This window comes from Myxocyprinus asiaticus, chromosome 39, assembly GCF_019703515.2.
Source record: "Myxocyprinus asiaticus isolate MX2 ecotype Aquarium Trade chromosome 39, UBuf_Myxa_2, whole genome shotgun sequence".
Lineage (NCBI taxonomy): Eukaryota > Metazoa > Chordata > Actinopteri > Cypriniformes > Catostomidae > Myxocyprinus > Myxocyprinus asiaticus.
The window spans coordinates 6,448,543-6,464,332 of NC_059382.1; the positions used below are offsets into that span (position 1 = coordinate 6,448,543).

Genomic DNA, 15,790 nt, shown 5'->3' on the forward strand with positions numbered 1-15,790 from the left:
ATCGGGATTTTAATTGTGAAAAGTGGGTGTTACATACTTACAAGAAATGTTACAAGGAGCAAGGTGATTGGTTAAGAGTGAATAAAGAAGTAAGAGGGATTTGTGACATCAGCTGAAAACGGAGAGTTGTTTTGATTCAAAATTGTTTTGATTTCAAAATTGAATGTGGGTAAAGAAAGTAAATAGGATTGATTTGGATTTTATATTGACTTTAAAACTGGTCATGCATGTCATTTGTGCTAAAAATACTTTCAGGCCTTGGTGCCCAATGTTAAGAATTTACATTGGACACCACAACGGACAGGGTGTGATGTCACGCACAAGGGCTTGTAATTTTTTGTAAATATACAGTACATCACAAAGAACAAATTCTGTTCTATTCTATTCAAAATGTTATAATATAACATCTAATCAATTTCCTGCAACAACATATTTGTTAATTTATTAATGCAACTTTAAAATATGTATTCTTTGTATTGAGGTCAATGTGTGATGTTTTGATTTTTTATTGGTCACATGTCTTCTCGTCATATGAATTTGCATTTCCAGTCTTCCACATTCGGATGCAAATTAATGGAAGTAAATGGAACAAAAAGTATATAGTGTGGCAGAAAGAAAAGTGGTCCATGCCAACTTCTTCTCCAACAATTTATTCATCTCAAATCAATCTCTTTGTATGCCACTTAGATGTGATTCCCAGTGCCCAGGCAGATAAGACGGGCACCATGCTTTCTGATGGAGCCATTTACAGCAGTATCGATTTCACCACCAAAGGGGGCTTCGGCAGCCCAAGCCCCGCCTCCCAGGCGACACCCTATGCCACCACCCAGATCCTCCATTCCAACAGCATTCATGAACTTGCCGTTGATCTACCCGAAGCCCAATGGAAGACCTCCCTGCAGGCCAAACAGGAGATGGCCAGCCTGGGTTACTCGCTGCCAGACAAGAACTCCTGCAACAACAGTGAGTCAGGATGAAGGGCCAGGGGTTCGTGTGTGTGTGTGTGCGCACGCATGGCTGTGTTCTTCTAAAAAGCCATCAGCAGTACAAAATCTTCCATCTGTTGAAACAAAGCCAATTTCTCTATTTCTGCAGATTGCCTGGGGTGGGTATCAATGTTAATTTGACCGACATCGAACTAATGTTGCATTTTTTTGACATATAGGAACTGTAAGAATGTGTATTATTGGGCCCTTAACAAAATCCATGACCCTTAAATGTGTTTCAGACCAATTATTCAAATTGTCTTCAGGCTAAAAGAATGTAACGTCATTATACAAGATTTATTCTTTTTGAAAAGCTTTTAAATAAATGCACTTGGCTACTTTAATCGAAAAAGTACTACTATCCATATTAATGGACTTATTCTCCATAGTTTAACAGAATGATAAATTGAAGACTTTCTATAACACAATTAAAACCCATTTCCACTTTCATTTGGACTTGAATAAACCTCAACCTCTGAAATGACTGTAAATCACATGAATAAATGTTTCCATGATCTGTTTAACTTTGCAACAAATAGAATTAATTCCAGGAAAATTAGCACTAATGTGCATTGTTAACCTCTGAACGTGACACTTCGCCAAGACACTTGACATAATGAGATATTTTAAAGTGATTAAGAGCTAAATCAAGTAATGAGTCTGCATTGTTCACACGATTCCAACAAGGAAGAAAGAAGTGAAAAGAATTGCATTTTTAAAGACTTAGGCTGTGCCTGAAAACCTGAAAAAAGGCTGCCTTTGTCTGAAACCAGTGTCCTTCGGTGCCGTTTAGACTGAACGCGTGCTTGCGCTTACAAAATCTAGATGCAGCACAATGATTAGAACAGAAATCAGGAGTGTCAAGATATGTAAAAGTTTATGTTCTTTTAAATATGCCGAGGCATCTAAAAAACACGGCACTCATGTGTGAGACACTGAAAAAAACAGTGTTCAGTCGGACACAGTGCTATGGACAAAGATGTCAGTCTGGCACATGTTTACATTGAAAAACAATAGAAAAACAGTGCAGATGGATGCCAAAACGTGTCAGACTGAACAGTCCCTTAGAAAGGCACCTATATACAAAAGAGCTGCCTTTGGTTTCGAACACAGCCATATCGGTATGCCTGCGTGTGATCAATGCTTTGCTTGTCGCTCTAACTGCACGTCCTTGCATGCGCTTGTGCCATCTTGCCCTGCACCTGATGCCACTTTTTTGCCCTTCGCCTCCACTAGCACTCCTTTTCATTCCTGACTACCGATTGGCTGATGGATTGTCTAATAGAATGCCCCACAACCAATCACAGGATTTCAGCACCACCAGCTCCCACAACAGCTCAGATCGGAGCAACAGTCTGTCAGGTTGGTATTTCACTGATCTAGAGTCAGCAGATAAGCAGATTACCCCCCCATCTTTCCTTCAGCCTACCCTTCCCCTTTTACCTCCACTAACCTTGGTATATGATACTCTGGCAGCTGGTATTTGCAGATACTGTGAATATTATTGTTGAATAACTGTGTGTTCCTCAGCTGTGAACTCTACTGTAACATTAGCCATTTACATCCATTGTGTTATGGCATTGAAAAGTTCTATTTATCTGGGGGGGGGAGGCAATTTATCTAAACCAGCAGGTTTGTAGCAGTCAGTATGTGATGGATAGAAGATTAAATGTGGTGCTGCAGAACATACACTTTTTCATAGAGAGGTTTTAACACACCAGATTTATTGTTTACAGTTTAAAGTCCACACGAAAGGCAGTTCGCAACACGTTACTTCTAACTTATTTTCAAGTGTAACAATTTTGTTAAAGTCAACATAAAACGTAGTTTGCACCCCATTTCGCTCCCATAAGCTTAACCTATTTTCAAGTGTAGAAAAGTTTAATTTAAATTCAACATGGAACGCAGTTTGTAACCCATTTTGTTTCCATAATTTAACATATTTTCAAGTGTAAAAAGTTGTTTAAATTCACCTAGAAATGCAGTTCGCAACCCATTTTGTTTCCATAATCTAATGTATTTTCAATTGTAAAATAAGTTGTTTAAAGTTATCATGAAATGCATTTCGCAACCCATTTTGTTTTTGTTATTTAACATATTTTCAAGTGTAAAAAATTCAGTTTAAAGTCAACATGAAACGCAGTTCACAACCCATTTTGCTTCCGTAATCGAACATATATTTTTAAGTGTAGAAAAGTTGAGTTTAATGTCAACATGAAATGCAGTTCACAGCCCATTTTGTTTCCATAATTAAACAGATTTTCGAGTGTAGAAAAGTTGTTTAAAGTCAACATGAATCACAGTTCACAACCCATTTTGCTTCCGTAATCTTGAGCGTGGAAAAGTCAGCATGAAATGTTTGTAATGCTTTTTGCTCCTGTATTCCAATGTATTTCATGAAAAGTGTGCATTACTTACAAAAAAAAAAAAAAAAGCAGGTGTGGAGTGGAGGGGTTGAAAAATCAAAAAGGCGAAACAAGTTATACAATTTTTATAGAAGATTACAAAATGCATTTTTTATTATTATAATCATATGGGATAATATACAACAGCAAATCATTCACAATAAGACCAGGAACATGCAATAAAGAGTACATTTTGATTTTATGTTAACTTTAAGACCTAAAACATAGAAAAGTTTGAAGATTTTAGGAGTTAATTGATTAGCTGGTTGATTGCTAACAGATTGATAGAATTATAATAGAATATATAGCTAATATAATTTTTTTAGCCAGTTGATTGGAAATTTTGTAACTTAATCACCATATTTTACCGCATAATTGACACAAAATAATGAGGAGTTTGAATGAATTTAATTGAATGCCTTCCTATCTCACGCTTGGGTTCCTCAACTTACACAAAGGAGAACGGTGCATGATAATATCTGTTCTAACTGTTATCTTCTGCATTTAGTTTCACCAGTTTGCGCAAGATGTTATTCAGTTCAGTATCTTTTAACATTGTCATTAACCTTGTGTTTACGAAGCCAGAGTGTTGAATTAATACAAGTTGCAAGATCAGTTTTACTATTGCTTTTTGAGCACAAACACACAGATACCCCACACATGAGTGAGTTGATTTGAAACGATTCTCATTTTTTTTCCCCATTCTTTCCTCTAATAGTAACAAGCTACAATAAAATTCATGTACTGAAAATTACAATGTCATTTATAGGACACAGAGACGGCCCCTATCCTCTCGTCTCGCTGTATACAGTATGTGCTTCTAATCAAGTTATATGCCAGCGCTTTAAATGTGCAGTAATCCAACATAGCATCAGACATTAGATGGAAGATCTCAAGGAAGTGTGTGATGGACGACAATTAGGACTCCAAGGGCAGATTTAGGTCAAACATATCAACCTCCATCAGGCCAGGATTTTTGTCCCAAGAGTGAGATCGGTTCACCAAACTAAATCAATCAGACCTTGTTCAGTCGTCCTGTAACATTTAAAAGATGTAATGAAATGTTTAAGTTCATAAACTTTGGCATTGTAGGTGTGTCTGTTTTTAATAACTTGATTAACATAAAACTGTTTTATGCATGCAGACAAATTACACAGGAATTACATATCTGAAGTTCAATGCAATATGTTATGCTTTCTTAAAACTTTCTTTTAGAAAAAATGGCCTTCATATCTATTCGCTTCCCTTAATGGATTTTCCATCTCATTAAATGAAAGTTTGATAGCCTCTTCCTAGTGTAGGAGGAAAATTAAAGAATCTTCTTGCACTTTAAAAGAAGGGCAGAGAGAGTAAAAGAGAGGTATGCATGGAGGATAGGAAAGGAGTGCTTTTTTATATAGAAATAGGTCAAAAATCAAGTTTTACTCAATAGTTTCCAATCTAGCATATGCACTTAATTTGTTTTCAGTGAGTAATTTTGGGCTGCTATCCAAAGTAATTCCAAATTATTTTAAATGTCAATGTATATCCCAGAAATGAGATTTTTGGGAAAGTTTTGCAGTTGGGGAGAAAAAATAGGAATTTTGCAATTGGTCTATCATCCTACACTTCAGAAGGCAATGGAGCTTAATCAAACCACTGTTAAACGTTGACAAATAATTTAGTCTCTAAATCTGAAACACATGCATTTACTATATATATATATATATAAGTCTTTGTTATGGGTATTAAATAGCAATTATGTTTGAATACTGTTATTAAACCATCTATTCACCAGACCATACAAAAAGACCATAATTCATTGTACAAGACAGAACAGATCAGAGTTGAGAAAACTCTCGCTGACGTGTTAATAAAGATTATATGCCGTGGCCCTTTACTCAGCCAGAGTTATGAAATATTCATCTATTGTAGTGATCTCAATTTCCGAAACCTGCCTAGTTCCCTCGGCATTCTAAAAAATACACAATATAGACATTATAAAGATGAGACAGGCCACTTGGAAGAATATGAATGGGAGGAATCGTTAAACTAAATATGGTTGACTGTAATCTGGCCTTTCAATTAAAAGAGCCAGTTGTATTTTAGATTGAGGCATCACAATGCTGGAATATAGCCAATGGCCTATTTTTTTTTTATTTTTTTTATTGAGAACTTGTTTGCGCATTAGGTGTACCAGCCTGAAAAATACCTTTTTTGAATGTAACATTGACCAACAGTTTTGAAGATTTTAAATAAAGCAGAAGTAGATTAGACTACAGAAGTAGATTAAAAGTAGACTACAAATATGGCTGTTAACTGACCTGACTTGCCTTAAAGGGACTTAATCCAAGGCCATATTTCAGTGCGCTCATGGCCTAGTTCAGGAAACGACCTCATATTTGTCAGTCGAGTCACTGCTGCCCAACGGCACCCAGTCTCTCTCTTTTCCTCGCATTTCGTACATTCGTAATTTCAGGACCTCTTCCGGCTCCTCAACAGACTCGTTTACATTATTGATGCCCTCTCCTTGACAAACAGCGGGAGGAAGAGAGAGGGAAAGAGGAAGTGAGGGATTGATTGAGCGATCACACCATTTCTCCACTTATTGGTTGAAGCCCAGCGTCACCCAGAGGAACGATTAGGAAACCCAATTACTTCCCCTCACTACACATCCACTCCAGCCACTACTGCCTCCAGCCTGTTGTTATTTTTTTATTACTAGCATGCTTTATTCATCTTCGTTTGACACTTCCATTCTTCCACAAGACTCCTAATGCTTTTTGCTCTCCCTTGCTCGCTGGAACAATAGCGCACAGTCAGCGAGAATTTCCTGCGATGAGAACGCTCTCTAATAGGCCCTCTGCCGAGAGTATCATAAACGCCAGCCGCCGTATGACAAATCTGTCTTAAGCAGCGTATAGTTACAGTCCTCTCCCTCTCTTTCACTCTCTCTCATCTCTTCTTTGTCCAAGATTCAAGGCAGGCCATCTTTTGATAGCCCACAACAAGCCCTGAACTTGGATCAGTATTGGAGAGTGGCAACGCTACTAACCCCGGAACATTTTTCAATTTTAAAAAGAGTAGGGATGGATAAAAATATAGATTTTTTTTTTTTTCGATTAATCATGATCTTTATTTAAACAACCCCGAAATTGATTTCAATAATCCCAAGATTTATTTTTTCCTCTAAAATTTACTTCAGTTTTGGTCATGTAGATTATTATAACTGTTAACTAAATAGCAATTGAACAGCATAGTTTGGGCCCTGTTGTGAATTAAAATATATATATATATATATATTTAATGTACCAAGTTCCCAGTATAATTTACAGCATTAGCTCAGAAAAACTGGTATTGTAACTGAAATATACCAAAATGAATCAGAATCAAATTAAATTGTTTCAAAATTAGAACTGAATCGAGATCTTCTGTATGTGAAACAAATCAAAACGTGAAATCTGTATCGATACCCAGCCCTACAAACAGTTTAGCTTTTCCAGTTTTTTTCTTCTTTTCACTTACCTTAAAAAGCGAGCGAACTGAGGTAATAATCGAGCACACTCTCCTCTAAGTCTTACTCATTCTAGTGAATCAGTTCCTTTTGTGATGATTAAATTGATTCAAAAAATGAATCAAATCATTAGAAATTAGGCTGTAATCTAGATTTTTTGTAGTTGTATTTAGTGTAAACCTATCTGTTCAAGTGTAATGCTTTCATGAATGCTGTAATTCTTCATGCATTTAAAAACCTGAATTGCTTATGTACCACAAAGATACAGCTAGTTATTTAAAAAAAAAAAACCTAATATACCTAATAAGAGATATCAAAAACATAGCTTGACTGAAGCTTGTAGCTTTAAAAGCTAGTTTCAAAGTAGCATCCCCAACACTAATGTGGATCAGCATGGAGTTTTTTGGACTTCATTTATAGCCATTTCAAAGTCTTGGCATCATTTTAAATAACACAGTGCTTGAAGCCACAGGGTGCAGGGCTGCCTGAATCTGAACATTTTGCGGTGGCAGGGGCGATTAGAGGCCATTGGCAGAGAGAGGCAGGAGATGGCTGATAGGATCCCATACAACAGACGTACTGCCATTGAAGGTTTTTTCCCCCCCATTTCCATTTGGCTGTGTGTCTAGCTCCATCAGCCTCAGCTATTTTATGCCTGGCTTAAGTCGTGGGAGGATCTGGCAACACGCGGAAATGCACTGGTCATGTAGAGTTTGCCAGCGGCAGCATTAATAATTTACAGTAATGAATCCTGCCGCCTCTGCATGCCGCTGGTGGAGGACACACATATACATCACTTCCTAGTCCCCAAATGTCTTAATTTGGCTTTGATGGCTATTAAATTTAGATGTTTTTTTAAATAAAATCATGACAGAAGCGTGATCAGTTACCATGGTACGTACAACACCGCACTGGAGCGTGATCACTGGAGCTGTTTTCAAAATTTTGTAGCTTTTCCTGTTACAATGTAAGCTTCTGTAAAGCTGTTTTGAAATGATGAGTGTTGTGAAAAGCGCTATACAAATAAAAATGACTTTCAGAAACAAGCTACATTTTTAAAAAATGACTTCCAGAAACAAGCTAAAACAAGCTAAATAAAGTTTTTGCGTTATAAGTGTTGTCAAAGAAAAAAAATTAATTACGAGGTCTGAGGACGTGAATTGCTTCGAGTAGAACCTACAAGTTGCTATCTCGTAATTGCAGTAATTCTGACATGACATGAACGCACCATACATACTTTTATAGTTGCTTCACTGTTGTTTAACTACTTTAAATTATGATTAGCTTGCCAAGCTGCAGTTTCAAAGTAGCTTCCCCAACAGTTTCACTCATTTCTTTGTCTTTCTCTGTACTTTTTCCTTTGTTTAAAGAAAATTAAGTGCATACTTTCCAAAGTTGCGGGCAAAGACATTCCTCCAAGTTACATGTGATGCAATCATGGTAAAAGAGGAAGGTGAAGGTCTATAAAGTCATTTTTCACTCTACGTTTCCGCGCTCTGTTACACCCTGAAGCATTTGAGCCGTTGACATGCTGTAAACTGTTCCTTTTCACCATGCAGCCTTGAGATTGCTTTTATGGTTGTGTCAAGCTCAGGAACATATTGAAAGCAGTTGTGTGCAGTGAATTTAGAAAGAACAACTATTTCAGGAGCAGCAGAGATGTACATTGAAATGCAAAAATTTGTGGAATTGAGTTTGACACCTGAATTGCAAAAGCCTTCCATTAGCTAAAGAATTTTAGGCACATGTAGTGAATGAATCAAGGTTCTTGTAAGGCGAAAACGTGGAAATTGGCTAATCATGACACATGGCAATGCCTATTCTGTGTTCTAACTTTAATGGATCCCTTCAACTCTTGCTGTTGTAGGTGGGAAAGGCGGTAAGAAAAAGAAGACCAAAGCAAACGCCAAGCCCACCAAGATGAACGGATCCAGCTGGGCTAACGTCCCCCTGCCACCACCTCCTGTCCACCCTCTTCCGGGCACAGAGATGGACCACTACATATCAGAACACCATGATGGAGGAGGGTAGGGACCCAACCAGTTTGTTATAATTTGTACAAACTTATATTTGTAATCGATAGGGGAAAGTGGGGTAAGCTGTGCCACATTTTACTTAAAATAAGAAAGATGTCATACTAAAACACCTAATTAGAATTTTGATTAAATCAACTGAAATTAGAAGGAAGAAAATCTATAGGACAGGGCAACAGAAATAGAGCCATCAAAAACAAGTGGTCCAGTGACACAACTTGCCCCATGTTAGGGGTAAACTGTGTCATGTGAACGGGTTAGGATGAGTCATTGGGGAATATCTGAAATATCAGATATCCAGATGGGAAAAGGTTTAATATTCAAAATATTTTAATGTAGCGAAACAATTTTCAACATTTTGTAATATTATTGCTGGTACTTAGATATAAAGATCACCATCAATACTTGTTGAGCCACTGGCACACTTTACCCCACAGCTACCATTTTGCTTCATTTAATAGTTCATGGAGAATCTTTAACCAAAAATGTACGTAAAATGTATGTAAAATGTAAGTTACTGTTTTTGCATAACATATAAAAATGTGTATCACTTTTATTACGTGGATCTTTCAATCACATGCAACTGAATGTGATTTGCCCTTTCTTAAAATATTGTCACGTGACAAAAATTGCACACAGTTTGCTAGATTAAGGATGCGACACATCTTACCCCACTCTCCCCAATTATATTTTCAAATTACAAATTCAGTGGTCATGTTTATAATATCTCGAGATGATGACCCCTGCAATTAAACATTGGATTTCCTGAATCAATGATGCAAATGGTGGTTTTAAAGTAAGATGATGTGCATATGGATTTCTTCAGCACCATGTTCTCATCAGCCAGTTCTTGCCAAAAATCTGCTAGTGGTATATATTTATTCCTCAGAGAGCTCATCAAGCCACAGTACTACTGAGTGATTCATTTATTGTTTATTATCAATAGACGGGATGTTCCTGCCAGTGTGTGATAATATTAAAACTAGATTTGACAAACTGTTCATGCTCAGCAACTTTTAATGCACTTTCGCCTCTGACGGCACCGCACCCTGGTGTGATACGAGCATCAGCCCATCTGTATAGTTACAAGAAAACATGAAAGTGGTGAAACAAATTAAATGTCTTGCCTTGAGAGGTGTGCTTGCCTTTCAACCCCGTTAATTTCCATCTCGGAGAGTCATCTGCCTTAATAGGCTCTCTGGCAAATGAGGAGTCTTCTGCACTGTAAATCTCGCCACTGTCTTTAATGGCTTAAATTAAAACTGTTATGTCCTATGGGATGTGCACTGACAAATTCCTCTAATGAACATTGGCTTTATGACATGTATTATTTCACCGTGTATAAGCACAGTTCAGGGAAATAAAAAATGCAGTCATTCTGCCTGAGCTTTTCTTTTTGCCGTGTAACACGCAGAAGAGTTTTGGCTGTTTTGCACATGGTATTTTAACTCTAAATCTCACTATTACCATCCAAAAAACAGGAGGTAAATGGATTTTGTTTCATTTTTTGTTTAGTTAAGCAATTTTGATTAGTAATGAAGTGCAAAAGGGATCCGTGTTCGGTCCATCTTAGGTTTAATTTTATTTCCATCCTCATATGTTCCAGCTATGATAGTGATGGCTGGGGCCCACCATTGCCTGTGCAGACGTACTTGCACCAGGGTTTAGAAGATGAGCTGGAGGAAGAAGAGGAACGGGTGCCCACTCCTCCCATCCGGGGTGTTGCCTCTTCACCTGCAGCTGTGTCATTTGGCAAACAGTCCACAGCCACACTGAGCCCCTCTCCACGCGAGGAAATACAGCCTATGCTCCAGGCCCACCTTGACGAACTAACCCGCGCTTATCAGCTGGACATGGCCAAACAGATTTGGTAAGATACACTTGAACTTAAAGCATCAGTTTCCAAAAAGATTTCCTAAGATCTTCTACTACCCCAACTGCCCCAACAAACAAATGAGGCTAGAGCCTTTCTCAGAATAAACTAACTAACTAATTGACCCATTTTTGCAATCAATTTTAATGACTTTAAGGGTGATTTTTTTTGTGGATGTATGAAGTCAGTTCCCTCAAGTTCACACAGATGCCCTAGCAGAGTAGCCACAGGTGTAGTTTATCACATTAAAGGAATATTCCGGGTTCAACACAAGTTAAGTTCAATCAACAGCATTTGTGGTATAATGTTGATTACCACAAAAATGTATTTAGACTCATTCTTCTTTTTTTTTAAAAAAGCAAAAGCATTTTTGCGTTTTTTTGCATTTTGAGGTTTTCAGCATTGTAGTGGCAACAAAGTTGTAAAATTATATAAAACTTAACACAGGGGTGGTTAGTAAGCGATTTTGTCTCACTAAAATCATGTTTACATACATTTATAGTTGAAGTCTTGAGGCAATAATTTTGGAACAGTAAATATTTTAAGGTGTACTGACTGGCCTCATTCACTTCCATTGTAAGTGTCTTGCTTTTTTAAAAGAAAAGGGACAAGTCTAAATGTTTTTTTTTTTTTTTTTTGGTAATCAACATTATACCACAAATGCTGTCACTTAAGCTTAAAGGAATATTCCAGGTTCAATATAAGTTAAGCTCAATCGACAGCATTTGTGGCATAATGTTGATCACCACAAAAATGTATTTAGACTCATTCTTCTTTTTCTTTAAAAAAGCAAAAATCGAGGTTAGAGTGAGGCACTTACAATAGAAGTGAATGGGGACCATTTTTGGAGGGTTCAAACACAGAAATGTGAACCTTTTAATTGTATAAAAGCACATGCATTAATCCTTCTGTCAAAACTCATGTATTATTTGAGCTGTAAAGTTGTTTAAATCATTACTTTTACAGTCGTTTTAGGACATTACAGCATCATGGTAACAAAGTTGTAAAATTGGCTATAACTTTACACGGAAAAGGTAAGTAAGTGATTTCATCACACTAAAATCATGTTTACATGCATATCCTTTATTTATGTCTTCTAGCTATACTTTTGAAACAGTGAGTATTTCAGTGTTCAAAAAATGGCCACCATTGACTTCCATTATAAGTGCCTCACTGGAACCCAGATTTGTGCTTTTTTTTTAAGAAAAGGAGGAAATTAAATTCATTTTTGTGGTAATCAACATTATGCCACAACTGCTGTCGATTGAGCATAACTTGTACTGAAACCGGAATATTCCTTTAGCTATAGACATGTTCCACTAACTTTTGACAACCAGAAAGCATCCAAATACATTTTGTCTTAATTTTGAACCATATATCTGTTATTTTATTATCAAGTCTATCACCGAACAAACCAGTAAAATGTTTTGCTTAAAATGTATTAGTACAATATTTATTTAAAGCAAATGCCACTTGGCTTGACATTTTGTCAAATAATACAAAGGCATTGATACATTTTTAAGTGTCCTTACGCATTCAAAATTTTAGAGGTCACTGTAGTTATCTATGCATGTTAAACTGGGATAGGACAAAGAAAAACAAGGGACACATTGTCCCTCCCTCACTATACAATTTTTCTTTTTTCTTGACTAGCTTTTGCTTTCCATTTTACAAAACTTCATTACAATTTAAACTAAAGCTGAATTCAAATATATCAAAGATACCAAGGTATCTTAGCTTGGTGCTCATTTGTAAGTCACTTTGGTTAACGCATATTCAAAACGAATAAAACTAAATGTAGCTGAATTAAATATCAAAACAATTGTTCAGTCATCCACCCCAAACTGTGTTTTTTGTAAAAGCCCCCATGCTAAGCCCAAGCTTTAACCTGTCTTTTCGAGAGAAACCGACTTACACTTATTACAGTCGGCACTGAGGGAACAGGCTTCTCTTGTCAGGAGAAAGATGTCATGTTACCACCATAATAAGTACGTAGCTCACAATGCATTTTTGACGACTGGGAAGAGCCCATAATTTTATCCAAATCCTGTCATAGACCACTTCAAAGCAACAGCGCTACACAAACACACCAATACACACACACACACACACACACACACACACACACACACATATATATATATATATATATTTATATATATTTATATATAGACACACAGTTGGGCTGTCATCGAACCTAGCTGTCTAGTGGGTGGCAGCCAAAGCAAAGACATGCCTGTGGTCGTTGCCATTGTATCCTCTTCAAGCTGCAATTAGCAGGTCATTGTGTTAGCATGCAAACCGTAGCGCTGCTGAATTAGCTGAATTGTCCTGATTCATCGGAGACATGACAAGGAATGTTCTAGGACTACCAAATTTCACCTGACAGAGTGCACACCCCACGCATTTCTCTTTTATTTAGGCTTGTCGCTCATTGACACCCTTTGTCTACTGTTGACAACTCTTGAAACGCTCACTTGCTTATGCAGAAAAGCGTGCTATGTTTGTGTCTGACGTTTGGAATTCTGTGCAGGCACATGCAGAGTGGGCCTTACCCGCCCCAGGCCCCAGCGCCGCCCGTGGGCTACATCTCCAGCACCCTAGTGTCCGATATCGAGACGGACCTCCCTGATGAAGATGACGATGATGAGGAGGATGAAGGATATGAGATGTCGCCACCAATTAGGGGCATCGAACACACGCCTGGCTCCAGCATGGACAACTTGGACAGCTCGGTTACGGGTAGGCGTATTTTTTTGTTATCTTCATACGCAACCAATAATTCAAAGCTGAAATAACGAATAGCAAATAATATAACAAATTATTTTACGTGTTGAACATTTTGTTGTTATTTAGAAGAGCAAAAAGACCTATTTTAAAGGTGCACACAGTATTTGTTCTTATTTGTGTTGAGCTGGCCAGTACGACATTCATCTCGGAGTTGCACTGACACCTAGTGGTGTGGATGCAATGCAGTGCAAAACAGCTTTTATTAGGTTACTGATTTTACTGGAGTCTTCATCTCATGTGAGTGGTTAAGATTTTAAATATATTCTTAAAACTTTTATTGATTGATTTAGGGGTAAAACTTTACTAATAAAGAAAAAATATATACCGAGTGCACCTTGAAACTCCATTCGGTTTGGCGCACTGTTAGATGGTCAGTGCAGATAAAATTTTTCCTATGCATTCACTCCATTTCATTTGCATGTTATATCATTGATTGTTCTAATAATCTGTGATTTCTATCTTTCAAATTCTTATCAGGACTCGAGTATGGACAATGGGGAAAAATATAATTACATTTATATTAAAATTCAGTGCATTTGGTCAAATACTCAGAACGATATGATCTGTTCTCATGTCAAATTACAATTCAAACGCATGTGCAGCGCAAAGATAAGACAAAAAAAATGTCAGTAACAGTTTCTAATCTAAAAGCGGTATATTTTGAGTCCAGCGGGCACTTTGAGATTGTATTGTTGATGTTTACAAAAAAACAAAAACAAAAAAAAACCTTCATGGTTTATTCACATTTGAACAACATGTGGCAGCTTTGTTTGCCTACTGAGAAAGACACAGTGAAATACTGTGTTTCGCTCTCTGCCTGTGTGTAAACAGCTACATCATTTTGTCATTATGTGTGTGCGGGGTGTTTATTTCCACCTCACTTGAATATAGCAGCATTTAAATCTAGTTTGTTCAGGCATTTGGAGATACACTGAACATATGAGTCACCTACGCCCCTGAGGACAAATGAACCATGTCAAAACCTGAGTCCACATTGAAAATTCATGCTTTCTTGATTCACTCAGTTTTAAGCCGCTAATAAAATGATAAAAAAAAAAAAAAAAAAAAATATTAATTTAAGAAAAGATACATTGATATAATTAATTAGATATAATTTTGATAATTACAGTTAATTAAAATTAAATTAATACTTAATTGTGTTAATTAATTTAGTATTAATTGATATTATTAAAAAAATGTTTAAACACAAAATAGAAGCACCTGTCTTTTGGACCCCATTCGATATCCTTTCAGAATATATATACACACTGTATATACACATACATAATATTCACAGATATTATCAAATTATTTCACCCAAGCACAGACTTTGATGGCCCTTTTTCCCATGAAGAATTTGAATAAATGTCACGTTCATGGCTTCATTCCCCCATTCAAGACAGGAGGCACCATTTCCATTTTACAACATATTGAAAGGGTTTTATGGGCCGTCTGTCATAGAGGACACGTGAAGGGTATGACATTGCAGGGTTGAATACTAAGAGTCCTCTTTTTTCCATTTTACCACAGGACTGAGTTCAAATGGGCCAGTGATCTTCCATGCATATCATTGTGCATGACTGATTTGCATCCTTTTGTATGTCTGAAACCAGTTCTATCTGATCTTGTTGCCCCTTTGATAGGGTTATTCAGAAACCATTCCTGGATTCACAATTGTACATCAACAATTTCTGAGCAAAGAGAAGAAATTCAGAGGTCAACAGAGGACAAAACAGAGTGACCTCAAACAGAACACGATCCCTTAAGGCTAATTTATACTTACTGGGCGAACAGGCTTCGCTTAGTTTGCCTACAAATGATGACGAAATGCAGTGAAGTTTATGTTCTGAAATTCTTGACCTAGGAGAACTCGTTGGTCAAAGAGCGTTGATGATTGGTTAATCATGGGTTTGGACGTAACGTTTTTTATTTACAATCACGCGTGCCAGCTGAGGAGTTGTTACCTAGGTTATTGTCGTTAAAATTGATAACTTTGAAGCCTGTCTCTCAGAGATGGTGCGGAAGTATACTTTTTTACATGATTTGCAACACAAACACTCCCAAGACAGCGCGTCCACAACAAATGAGCAGAGAGAGATTGGAGTTTTTAAAAGTAGAAGGGGCTGTGACAAGTTTATTAAAGCAAATAAGCTACACAACACTAAAAGTGGCGGTCCACAGAGAGAAAAACCTGTATTATTGGCTTTACT

General features: G+C 37.1%; 1 protein-coding gene across 1 annotated transcript in view; it reads left to right on the forward strand.

Annotated features, from left to right (window-relative positions):
- The window catches only part of LOC127429841 (roundabout homolog 2-like), a 281,922-nt gene that overhangs the window by 248,220 nt on the left and 17,912 nt on the right, over nt 1-15,790 (forward strand). Inside the window, exons 21-25 of the mRNA XM_051679117.1 lie at nt 688-963; nt 2,223-2,348; nt 8,752-8,911; nt 10,524-10,787; nt 13,324-13,532. Of these exons, the coding sequence (XP_051535077.1) occupies nt 688-963; nt 2,223-2,348; nt 8,752-8,911; nt 10,524-10,787; nt 13,324-13,532 (1,035 nt within the window). The remainder of the gene's footprint in view (nt 1-687; nt 964-2,222; nt 2,349-8,751; nt 8,912-10,523; nt 10,788-13,323; nt 13,533-15,790) is intronic.